Source organism: Microcebus murinus, chromosome 18 (genome assembly GCF_040939455.1).
Source record: "Microcebus murinus isolate Inina chromosome 18, M.murinus_Inina_mat1.0, whole genome shotgun sequence".
Taxonomy (NCBI): domain Eukaryota; kingdom Metazoa; phylum Chordata; class Mammalia; order Primates; family Cheirogaleidae; genus Microcebus; species Microcebus murinus.
Window position 1 is genome coordinate 27,914,821 of NC_134121.1, and position 12,686 is coordinate 27,927,506.

The 12,686-nt window shown below is 42.0% G+C and overlaps 1 protein-coding gene across 14 annotated transcripts in view; it reads left to right on the top strand.

The window, feature by feature from the left end:
- Positions 1–9,327, top strand: part of SYNRG (synergin gamma) — a 91,551-nt gene extending 82,224 nt beyond the window's left edge. For 10 of the 14 annotated variants that reach the window (XM_012781046.3, XM_020281269.2, XM_012781267.3 and 7 more), the window contains 3 exons: positions 7,122–7,232; positions 7,578–7,613; positions 8,655–9,327. In XM_012781046.3, coding sequence (XP_012636500.1) covers positions 7,122–7,232; positions 7,578–7,613; positions 8,655–8,786 — 279 coding nt within the window. In that variant the 3' untranslated portion in view covers positions 8,787–9,327. Of the gene's footprint in view, positions 1–7,121; positions 7,233–7,340; positions 7,614–8,654 lie in introns of all 14 variants that reach the window. The other 4 variants (XM_012781204.3, XM_012781545.3, XM_012781619.3 and 1 more) reach the window with 2 other exon arrangements.
- Positions 9,328–12,686: the final 3,359 nt, after the last annotated feature.

Sequence of the window (12,686 nt, forward strand, 5' to 3'; positions counted from 1 at the left end):
CAGTCTTTACCGTGTCTCTGCATGGTTATCCTCAGTGGACAGACTGTGACTGTGGTAGACAGAATAATGGCCTCCTCAAAGCCACTCATCCATGTCCCTGGAACCTGTGAATATGTTACCTTATGTGGGAAAAGGGACTTTGCAAATGGGATTAAGTTAAGGGTCTTTGGTTGGAGAAATTATCCTGGATTATCCGGGTGGCCACAGTGTCATCACAAGGATCCTATGAAGAGGAAGGCAAAGGGTTAAGAGTGAGAAAAGCAAAGTGACAGAAGCAGAGAACATGAGAGATTGGCAGATGCTGCCCGCTGGTTTTGAAGATGGGACCACGAGCCAAGGAACACATAGGCAGTCTCTAGAAGCTAGAAAAGGCAAGGAAACAGATTCTCCCCTAGAACTCCCAGAAGGAATGCAGCCCTGCCAGCCCATTTTAGATTTCTGCCCTCCAGAACTGTAAGAGGGTAAATTTATGTTGTTTTAAGCCATTAAGTCTGTGCTAATTTGTTACAATAGCAATAGGAAAATGTTATACAAAACATCATAACCAAGCAAACACCAAAAGTCTAGAGCTGCTTGTGGAACTGGTGTCCAGATCACTCTTTATATCAGTCAGATTAGACTAGGTTATGCTGTGGTAACAACTTTCCCCTCCCCCGAGTTTTAGCAATGTAAAATATCAAAGCTTTCCTTTTCTTTTTCTTTTTTTTTTTTCTTTTTTTTTTTTTTTTTGAGACAGAATCTTGCTCTCTTACCCAGGCTAGAGTGCAGCAGTATCATTATAGCTCACTGCAGCCTCAAACTCCTGGGCTCAGGCAATCCTCCTGCCTCAGCCTCCTGAATAGGTGGGACTACAGGCACATGCCACCACAACAAAGCTTTATTTCTTGCTCATGCTATATGTCCATTCAAGTTAGAGGGACTTCCGTGCCATGTCCTTCTCTCTCAGGGACCCAGGCTGACAGAGCCTCCAAAACATGGAACATTGGGGATCATCATGGGATGTACAAGGGAATATGACAAATAGGACATTGGTCTTGAAGGTGACAAATATAACTTAGGCTCACAGTCTGTTGACCATGACAAATTACCTGGCCATGCCTAATTTCAAGGGGGCAGGGAAGGCCCATCCTGCCATTTGTCCAGAAAAAGAAAGAACATTGGGGGAGAACACTAATGACTAGCAAACTTTTTTTCCTTAATAAGAATTTCCTTAGACACCGTTTTAGCAGTTTATTGTGAGCTAAAGACTCAGGATTATATATCCTAATCTGACTCTGGGATTTGTCATTATAAGCAAGTCATGTATAATATAACATTTAAAAAAAGTCTTTACTAAGTGCATGAAATACTTGCCAATTAAGTAGTGATCAATTTAAGGTGATCTGTAGAGTGCATTCCTTCACATACAGTTACAGCCACTGATTGGTGTCAAACTGTCACTGTACACTACAATAATCCCCCTGCTTATAGAGGTGTACTTAGCAAGGTTAATTTTATCATTTGAAAGATTAATTTGATCACAGTAATTTATGTAGAGTCTTATGGTTTTCATTGGAGATTACTGTATGACCTTTTCATTTGCTCTCCTTATGCCTTTGGTAAATAGATGTTAGAGGACTTTTATTAATTTGATTGATTTCAAGATTCAGAGTTTTCCCAGATTCTAATTATCTCTCAAATAGTCCTGATTAAGTAACATGATGAAAATCTGTGATGTAGATTACAGAGGTGATACCATGTTTTAAGCTCTTTGAAAAGCTTGTTAAGAGTTTAGTTGTGAAAGTGAATAATTGTGATAATTATTTAGACTATTTTTTCCCTTTCCAGAATATTTTTTTAAATATATCTCTGAGAGTCCTTCCAACTGAGGCAGGGAGGTATAGGGCAACTGAAATTGTTACCATTTTACAGATGATAGAAATGGAGGACAAATATGTGGTAATGCCAGCTGCTCTTGATTTGACCAAATTGGTCATGATTGCAGTGAAAAAATAAAAGAGAAATTATCCTTTGACTTGGCTAAAGCCATGTAAGTTTACCTCGATCCTCTAGACCAGAGTCCTCTTGCACTCAGTTGAAATACGTCCTTCACATTTTCTTCTTTGAAAACTGTATTTTTCCTTCCCTACCTGGGATCTCAATGGATCCAGCTCATGTGTGTTTAAGAAAGGTTTGTGGAGCTAGTTCATGGTTTATTATTTCAAATTAGAAGAGGATGGGGAAACGTCATACATAATTACACTTTTTTCTAGGGAGAAGCCATTTTTTTTTCTAGTGAAGAAAAATAAAAATAATTTTGCTTTCTTGCTCAAAAACAGTGTGGTAACTCCTCAGTGGCTCAGCCTAGGGTAACTGTAGCAGATGTAGCTATTACTTTGGCAGGAATTTGCCATCATCCTGGGTCACCTCAGTGTCCATAAGGACAAACCAACCACCATGCCAGGCTCTCAGATCCTTGACCACCTGGACTACAGGGCCCTTGTTTCCACTTCGCTTTGGCCACCCAAGTGCGTGATCACAATGGCCTGTGCCATCACATCCAACTGCAGTGCCCATTCAGTTTTTTTTTTGTTTTTTTTTTTTGAGACAGAGTCTCGCTTTGTTGCCCAGGCTAGAGTGAGTGCCGTGGCATCAGCCTCGCTCACAGCAACCTCAAACTCCTGGGCTCAAGGGATCCTCCTGCCTCAGCCTCCCAAGTAGCTGGGACTACAGGCATGCGCCACCATGCCCGGCTAGTTTTTTCTATATATGTTAGTTGGCCAATTAAGTTCTTTCTATTTATAGTAGAGACGGGGTCTCGCTCTTGCTCAGGCTGGTCTCGAACTCCTGACCTCGAGCAATCCACCCGCCTCGGCCTCCCAGAGTGCTAGGATTACAGGCATGAGCCACCGCGCCCGGCTCCCATTCAGTTTTTTTTTTTTTTTTTTTTTTTTTTTGAGACAGAGTCTCGCTTTGTTGCCCAGGCTAGAGTGAGTGCCATGGCGTCAGCCTAGCTCACAGCAACCTCAAACTCCTGGGCTCGAGTGATCCTTCTGCCTCAGCCTCCCGGGTAGCTGGGACTACAGGCATGCGCCACCATGCCCGGCTAATTTTTATATATATATCAGTTGGCCAATTAATTTCTTTCTGTTTTATAGTAGAGACGGGGTCTCGCTCTTGCTCAGGCTGGTTTCGAACTCCTGACCTTGAGCAATCCGCCCGCCTCGGCCTCCCAAGAGCTAGGATTACAGGCGTGAGCCATCCCATTCAGTTTTAAATGCAGACATCTTACTTTCTGAGACCAGACTGGCAACCCTCCAATATTCTCACGCTACTTGTACTGCTCTTCTTTTTGGTTCTCAAGACAAGACAATTGTTTGGCCCTTTTCCTTTGTTTTTGTCAATCCCTTTCCATCTTCACTTCCTTTGCCATCTGCCTAATCCCTAGTTGCGGACGGCATTGCTACCCACACCCTCAGTCTTCTCATTAGACAAAGTCCCACCAGGAATATCCACCTTCTCCACCCCCTCCCCGGCCCACTGTGTGCCGGTGGAGAGACTCACATTATCTCAGAGTTTGCTGTTCTGTGAGTTCACGAGGCTTCTGCTGTTTCAAACACAGCTGATAATCTCACCTCCTGCCAGAGAGGATAAACCCTCTGTGAAGAATTCAACTTTCAGGCCCCCATCTAAAATTTTCCTTTAGGTCGGGAGTGTTGGCTCACACCTGTAATCCTAGTACTCTGGGAGGCTGAGGCGGGAGGATCACTTGAGCTCAAGAGTTGGAGACCAGCCTGGGCAAGAGCGAGACCTCGTCTGTACTAAAGATAGAAAAAAAAATTAGCTGGGCATGGTGGCAGACACCTGTAGTCCCAGCTACTCGGGAGGCTGAGGCAGAAAGGATCGTTTGAGCTCAGGAGTTTGAGGTTGCTGTGAGCCAGGCTGACACCACTGCTCTCTATCTAGCCCAGGAGACAGAGTCTCAGGAAAAAAAAAAACTATGATTCAGCAAAGAAGTCCCTCAAGGCTTTGACAGGCAAATGAAGATCTGAAATAATGTCTTTGTTGTTTTATTTTAGCTTTAGTCCTTAACATGAAAATACTAACCAACATTCATGTCAGAACTATACTCATTTGTGGAAGCAACCATAGGTTGAACTATGAATATAAGAGTTGGGGAAAAATCAAAGAATGCATTCTGGGATAATTGACTATGGAATTTACAATAAAGAAAACTGTGTATTTTATTATTCATATATTGTATGCTACGCTTTCTTTTATATCAGTAAAATTTATAATAAACTACATGTGTCTGTGTGCACATGCATATTTTTCTCTTTGGAGAGTAGTTCTAAATAAGGACTGGGAGGGGATGGTTTTGCTCCCAAAGAAGCCAGGGTTCCTGCTAAATATCCTACAATGCAGAGGACAGTCCCCACAACAAGAATTATCCAGCCTAAAATGTCAGTGGTGCCAAGGTTGAAAAACTCTGCTTTCAAGTATATATAAGCAAAAAAAAGTTGATTTAGGTATTTCTAAAACTTCACATTAAGAATCTAACTTTTCTGGGGGCTGGGTGCGGTGGCGCACGTCTGTAATCCTAGCACTTTAGGAGGCCAAGGCGGGCGGATTGCTCGAGGTCAGGAGTTCAAAACCAGCCTGAGCAAGAGCGAGACCCTGTCTCTACTATAAATAGAAAGAAATTAATTGGCCAACTAATATATAGAAAAAATTAGCTGGGCATGGTGGCGCATGCCTGTAGTCCCAGCTACTGGGGAGGCTGAGGCAGCAGGAATGATTGGGCCCAGGAGTTTGAGGTTGCTGTGAGCTAGGCTGACGCCACGGCACTTACTCTAGCCTGGGCAACAAAGTGAGACTCTGTCTCAAAAAAAATAAAGAAAGAATCTAACTTTTTGAATCATTTTTATTCATGCTTTTTTTTTTGGTTATTCAAGGCTTTTTTAAATTTAAGAATAACTTACAAGGCCGGGCGCGGTGGCTCACGCCTGTAATCCTAGCTCTCTGGGAGGCCAAGGCGGGCGGATTGCTCAAGGTCAGGAGTTCGAAACCAGCCTGAGCAAGAGCGAGACCCCGTCTCTACTATAAGTAGAAAAAAATTAATTGGCCAATATATTGGGAGGCTGAGGCAGAAGGATTACTTGAGCCCAGGAGTTTGAGGTTGCTGTGAGCTAGGCTGACGCCACGGCACTCACTCTAGCCTGGCCAACAAGCGAGACTCTGTCTCAAAAAAAAAAAAAAAAAAGAATAACTTACAATGGATTTTACATGTATAGTTGGATCAGTTTGAGAGCCATGGATCCCACACCCCATCAATATATGGAATATTTTCATCACCCCCTAAAGTTCTCTCTTGCCTCTTCCCAGTCAGCCCCTTGATCTGGTTCCCAAAACAAACACTGATCTGATTTCCATCACCATAGATTTGTCTGTTCTAGTACTTTATATAAATGAAATTATATAGTGTATATATGTTCTTCTGTGTGGCTTCTTTTACTTAGGAAAATGTTTTAAAAATTAATCTATGTTGTTGGGTGTATCAGTTTGATCCTTTTGTAATAATATGCCATGGTTTATTTATCCATTTTTTTACAATATTTTGTAGAGACAGGGTCTTGCTCTTTTGCCCAGGCTGGTCTCGAACTCCTGGCCTCAAACAGTCCTTTCACCTTGGCCTCCCAAAGTCTGGGGATTAAAGGAATGAGCCACTGAGCCAGTTGATCCATTTCCAATAGAAATTTGTGCTGTTTCCAGTTTGGGCTGATATGAATAAAGCTGCTATGAATAGCTTTTGTACAAGACTTTTTGTTGATACGTGTTTTCATCTGTCTTGGATAAATATCTAGGAGTGGAATTGCAAGCTTATATAGTAGATGTATATTTAACTTTTAAGAAATTGACAGCTTTCTAAAATTGGAACCTACCCTTTTAATCACTGCACTACACTCTCCATATTTCATCGATTTTTTTGTGAGGAATAGATAATGCATGTAACAGGCTTACAATAGTGCTTGGCATAAGTGAGGGCTTCACTTACCAGCTATTGTTCTATTTATTGAAGAGAGACTTTCAAATCCCTCATTGTTGAGCACTAGGCCTGCGCTTCCAACCACCTGCTTCTGTAACGTCTGACCTTAGCTGTCCCACAGGCAGCTGCAGCTCAGCTTGTACCAAACTGAAGTCTTCTCCACATCGTCCATCCCCAAACCTGCTCCTTCTCTCACATACCTTATTGTGTGAATCTTCTCAGTTGCCCAAGCTTCCCCGCGCTTCTCCTGTCACCCAGGCCTGGTTATTCTCCTGCCTTAATAGCTCTTGCTTGTGTCCATTTCTCTCCATTCCCCACTGTTGCTACCTTCGTTCTGACTTCTGTGCCTGTCTCCAGGATCGCTACAGCAGCCTTCCAATTCAGCCCATCTCTTGAGGATTGCTGCCCCCAATTCACTGCCTACATGCAACGGGAGGAATCTGTCCATAGTCCAGTCCTGATCGTGTCATGGTCCAGTTGGAACCCTTAGTGGCTTCCCAGGATAAAGTCTCAACCCTTTATAGTCCTTTCATGGTCCTCATGCTCCAGCTTCATCTGCTACCTCATTGCATGGGCATGGCTCCCACCCTCTAGATTTCTTCCCATCCCTGGTCTTTTGCTTAGAGACCTTTGCCTGTGCTGCTTGTTCTACGTGGAACATCTTCCCTCCTCTGCTCACCTGACCCCATCCCTTTCACCTAGCACATCCCGTCAGGACTCAGCCAAGATGATCCTAAGCTCTAGGAAGCCTTCTCCGGCTTCAGGCCCCTTCTGCCTTGAGTTGGGCCACGTGCCTCTCCCATGTGCCCTGGCACTCAGCAAAAGTACTCACAGCACCGTACTGCCCTGATACCCGCCTGGCCCCCGCCCTAGACTGTGGATTCTCAGAGGACATGAGGCTGTGTTTTACTTGCATCCCTAGCACCTAGACTCTAGGTCTACTTGGTGTAAAAGGTACTCAGTCCCTGTTTGGGAAATTAAATCATTGTATCGGGGGTGCTTGCTGCTGGGCTTGCTGGGGCTGCGTGATCAGAGAGTGAAGCAAACTGCATTTGGAATTGCGAGGTTCTCACCGTGTGTCTTGTCATCCCCACAGCCCGATGAAAATTCGCTGGACTTTTCCTCCTGTATGCTGAGGCCTGGGATTAAAAATGCTCAGGAACTTGCTTGTGGGGTGTGCCTCTTAAATGTGGACTCCAGGAGCCGAGTAAGTCACATGGTTTCCCCTTGCAGGTGGCAAAGGGCTTCTCTAACATGACTGTGGGGGACAGTCTCATCTAACCCACTCCCCTGCAAATTTGTGATTTTTCTACAGTCCCGAAAGCCGACTGTAGAAGCAGATACTTTATTCGAAGAGGGCAGCGGGGGAAGCTGTAGAGGGAACAGAGGCAGTTGTTCCCTGTCTAATAAGCATGCGATCTGACTGTGCCTGCAGCAGCCTGTGCACGGTGGGGTGGTAAACAGCAAAGGTTAAACCTGTGAGGACTTATTTGGAGGCAAGAGGCCCTGTTTTGGGAGTTTTGTTGACCTTATGGTTTCAACATTATTTCAGAAAGAAGAGAAGCCTGCAGAAGAACGTCCTAAAAAAGTATGAACCAGTTACACATTCTCTTAGCGTCTCCATTTTAATTTTGAGTGTGGAAGGCAAATCGGATGATTCCGTTGCCATCCTGAACCGTTCCAGTCATGAATCCTTTAATGAGTCATCCTTGTTCCCATAATGTTTGATTTGATCAACTAATGTGTTCGTGTGGGTCCACTTCTGTCTTGTTTGCATGCTTGTGTCTCATAACTGGCTTCTGGTGTTGCGGTTCTTTTTCTCTGCAATGAACAGGGTAACAGAATGAGCAACTTCTGGAAGACTGGGAGTTGTAGTGACACACAGAATGAGATCAAAGAGCTTCAGGATTTAGCTGTTAACAGATAAGAAACAAATTGTTTGGGTAGAGTTTTGTTCCTTTGCAGTGCTTTCAGAAACTAACCCTAGGAAGTGGTTGAGGTTTGGACTTCTATGGCTGACTATAGCTACTGCTCACCTGGAAATAATTCTTATGTGTTTAATGTCCATTTAGTCAGAGGTTTTTGTTTTTGTTTTGTTTGGGTTTTTTTGCAAACTATACCTGTTTGACTTTTTAATTATGTAGATTTAGTTATCAGCTCCCAGTGCCATTAGACCCTAAGAGTTATCTATTATTTTCTCTCATAATTTTTTTCATCATGGTAATTAACCACAGAAATCTAAAGCGTTAGCATGTTATAGTCAGGTGCCCGCCTCAGGAGGAGGGCTCCTTCAGCACAGTGAGGGATAAGAATCATCCACAGCCCTGGGCTACTTTAGTTCCCCAAATCATGATCCCTCTGCTCCTCCCATAACCTCTGTCTGCCTTTTCTACGAAAGATTTGGCCACTTTTGCTGAAATTGGGTCTAGGGGTAACCATTTTTATACCTTTAATTAGCAGCGAAACACTTTCTCACTTGAATTCCTATAGCTACCTGCTTAGCTTTTGTGTGTGTGTCACTTTGGCCTCAGCCTCTGTGACCTGGAGAGGTATACATGTGGGGTTGCTGAAAAGCTCTCAGATGCAGAAAAGGCCTGACTTGCCCCACATCTCTGCTTATTTCTGGCAGGCATTCAACTCCGAAACAGACAGCTTCAAGCTGGCATATGGAGGGCACCAGTATCACGCCAGCTGTGCCAACTTCTGGATCAACTGTGTTGAACCAAAACCTCCTGGCCTCATCCTGCCTGATTTGCTCTGAAAAGCTCCTCTATGAAGCACCAACCGTTTTGTGTTTTTTTTTTTTTTTTCTTGTCACACCCCCTGGGGTAACAGGGACCAATAAACAGAATTCAAGTACTGCAAAGTTCACATCCGTGAATCTGTATGAAGAATTCCCCAAGAGGTAGAGTGGGGGGAGCGCTGTGGAGGGTCCCAGTCATTCCTACAGAGCCTTTGGTCCATCATCCCCACTGCCAGTATTTGGGATTGAGTGAAGTGGCCCTACCTAAACTGCATGTGGCACCAGAAGTTTGCCTACTTGTCTCTGGTTCTCTTAATATGTTTTAAAATATGGACCACAATTTTCTTTATCTAAGGAATGATTTGCTGCTGCAATACTGAAACTGTGAAGAATCGACATTTGAAGAAAAATATCGTTGTGGGACTGGAATTGGCAAGACTGTTTTGAGCCAGTGCTTATTTATTGCTAAAACACATTTTGTCCTGTGAAGTAGAATGCATTTATCCACATTCAGTTTGTTAATACCTGCAATGAATAAAAAGGGGAAATTGTGATTAAACTGATGCTCTATCTTTTTATAGAGAAGGTTCTACTGGTCTCCATTGGACAATGGCAGGCAGGTAAGGGCAGATTTTACCAGTGTTGCTGTCACAGCTGAACCAATTCTCTGCTCCTTTCCTTCAATTCTAAAACTGTCAATTCTCAAAAAGACTTTTTCCCAAAACATGCCTAGGCATTTTGCAGTGGTGAAAAATATTCATTTTGACATAAGCCCAAATCCTGTGATCAGGATGAATATCCGTCCCCTTAGGAGTCTTCGCTGAAAACCTATTTTGCCTCACACAAAGGCTGCGCGTGGATCTCAGACAAGACTTGGAAAGGCAGTGGTATGAAATCTCTTTGTGGTGGCCTGTCTCCAGATTTCCAAAGATACTGCACAGGGACCAACACTGCCTGACTTTGCAGTGTTGATAATAAAGACCTGAAAATTAATTCAGGTAAAAACGTGGAGTTCTCAGTCTAGTGAGAACAATTAGATGTATATTTATGGTAAAGGTACATGACTTAGAAGCAGTGGAACAAATTGTTCAGAAACAGCATTGAATTCTAGAAGGAAAAGGCTCTTGCTCTCTTGTTTAGGGAATTGTCTTTGCCATTTAAACTGAATGCATAAAATCAGGGGGGAAAAAACTAAGTGGCTAAAGGCTGTGCTATTCCTAGGAAGAACATACAGATCTAGGACACACATTTCTCTGTATTGTTGATTATGTGCTTTATGAAGAAAATCTAAATCTTGTTTGCTTCCCTTTGTATGACTTGGGCTCTCTGACCTAGACTTAGTTTTTATTTTTAAGCTGAAAAAGTTGCTTTTGTCTATATAATTGCTGCTTTTACATAATTAGTTTATTTTCTCCTCTCAGGACAAATTCTATCTTGCTCCATCTTACACCTCTTACATATTCTCCAAGAAAAGTGTGGAACATTTTCATTAAACAGCTGTTAATGAGGCTTCTGCTCTACCTTGCTATGCACCAGAATGCACAGATGCACTGATAAGATGCTTGTTTTTCTCTCTTGCTCCATCTCCCTGTACTAATGACTGTGGCAGCTATCTCTGAGTTGTCACCTTTGGAGCCTTTGCTCTCCATAGGGCTAAGTGGTGTTAGTAACACCACAGGTGGGCCCATCCTCAGCAGGCTCTTCCTGAGGGCTCTGGGCTCCACTTCATCCTGGGCAGCCTGGGTGTTTCAACTTGGCTCCAGAATTCAAGCAGGCTTCTAATCAGTCTTGTAAATTCCATGACGGAACCACAATAAAAGAATCTACTTTTGCAATAAGAATGCTTCCCAGTTTGACAGAATTTATATTGCTGAAACATTTTTTGGAAATGCTGTATGGACTATTTTGGTCACAGTGGCCTATATCCATGACATTTTAAAAAGTAGGCTTACCTGCTAACCAGATTGGTTCCTATTCCTAGATAAATTCCAGAATGCCTCAGATAAAATTCCTAAGTGCAATCACCGCCTTCCTTACCAAGCATGATAGGTTTAGTCATTCCTTAGGAGATGCAAGAGGAAAATCCAGCAGACATCAACAAAAAGCCTTTGCTCTGAAAAGTATCCACTACTTTTCATATCTGTTTAATACTTGAAATGCTTAATTAGACACTACCAATAAGGATTTGGGGAGTGTGGAATTCCATTGTGCTGCTTTTCTTTATCTACATTTATTAAAATGACTCAACATCGCATTCAGCTTTACCTCAGCTAAGAGCCCAGAGCCCAGTGTCCTTGGAAACCGTAACCAAGGTTACTGATTTCCATACTGTGTATTGTGTCAGGCGGCTTCACCCCACTGCTTGAGTGGCGATTAATAACCACTTTTTTTTTCTCGTATTGTGTTTTGCCTTTACAATTTTTATGACTTAGTGTGTAATTTAATTTTTGTCTGGACATGCTTGAGATAGAAGGAGGTACAAGATATATTGGGGTATTTTCCATGCCATATTTTTCCTGTGGTTACTAGTTAGCCTTCCACAGGGGTTGTGTATTTTTAATTATTTGAATATTTTGTGTACATATACATATTTTGAGGGGTTTTTTTCGGTCTTTTCAGTAGAAGATGTCTTCTGCTTGTGTATTTAATTAGTGTATTGTCAAGCTTTGAAAAGATAGGAGCTGTATGGTACAGAAATTTGAAATGCTTGCTTTGCCCTGGGGACCACTACAAAAATTCCCCTTAACACCTTCTCGGTCAAACACCTTCCTTTGTGAACGGCTAATAAACTCTGACATTTTCAGAGACATTTGCCATTCAGAAGGGAGCATTATAGACTGCTGTAGACCATTCCAGCAAATGTCAGAATGCAGGGCAAGATGTGTTTAGCCTGTGGTTTTTTAATGTTTAGGTTACTTAGTATTTCTTTGGAAAAGTGTACACCAAATAACAATATTGATAAGCCCTCTTCTTGCAAGGTCAAGCTGAGGAAATAAAGCTTAAGTAGAATATCTCTTGGCTGAAAAATGCCACTTTACAAATAACTTTTCTAACAAAGACAAATTTTATGATAAAATTTTTACTTACATTATATGTTTAATATAGTGTAAGTGGCTAAAAATAGAATTCATGTGTGATATGTCATTTTGTAGCCATGGGTCCATAGTAAAATGGGTTGTCTTGTATGTGATGTGGAATTTGGTCCTGTATTTTAAAAGATGGTGTGGCTTTTTTTTCCTGTGTTTACATTTTAATAAACAATTGCCCGAATTGACATGTTTAGACATTATAAAGTTTGACCTCTAAAATACTTTTAGGGTCTGCTCTGAAATAACTATTTGTTAAACTACACTGACAGTAAAACACAAGTATAGAAGAATGTCATGCTACTAGACTTTCTCTTGGTCTTGTCTTTGTTAAGATTTCACGTAGATGCAAGCCATTAGGATGAACAGGGGCCCCAGCACTCAGATGAGAAAGGTGTTAGGCTCTCCAAGTGCAAAGAACACTCTTAGCTACATCTTCATAGAGGTATTTGCCAGATTTCTTAGGAAAATTTCTTTAATTACCAAGAACATGTCACCAGGTAGTTTCTTACTGTAATACAATGATTGTTTGGGAGGTCTTATTCAGAGACTACCAGACTTAAAGATGTTTTCATATTAAACAAAGCCATAGCCTCCCTGGATTATTTTGTTTTTATTGTTTTTTGATCATATGCTAATGAAGCATTTGTTGGTTCCTCTGATTTCCCATAGACAGTATTAACAATTTTTTTCATTTTAATTTTCCTATTTAGACAATAATGATGCATGTTTTTAAAGAGTGGGCAAGTGGCATAAAACAAGAAAAAGAATTTAGATGCAAAATCATTGCTATAAACCAGGTAAGATCTGGAAGGTACAATTTGTCTAAATA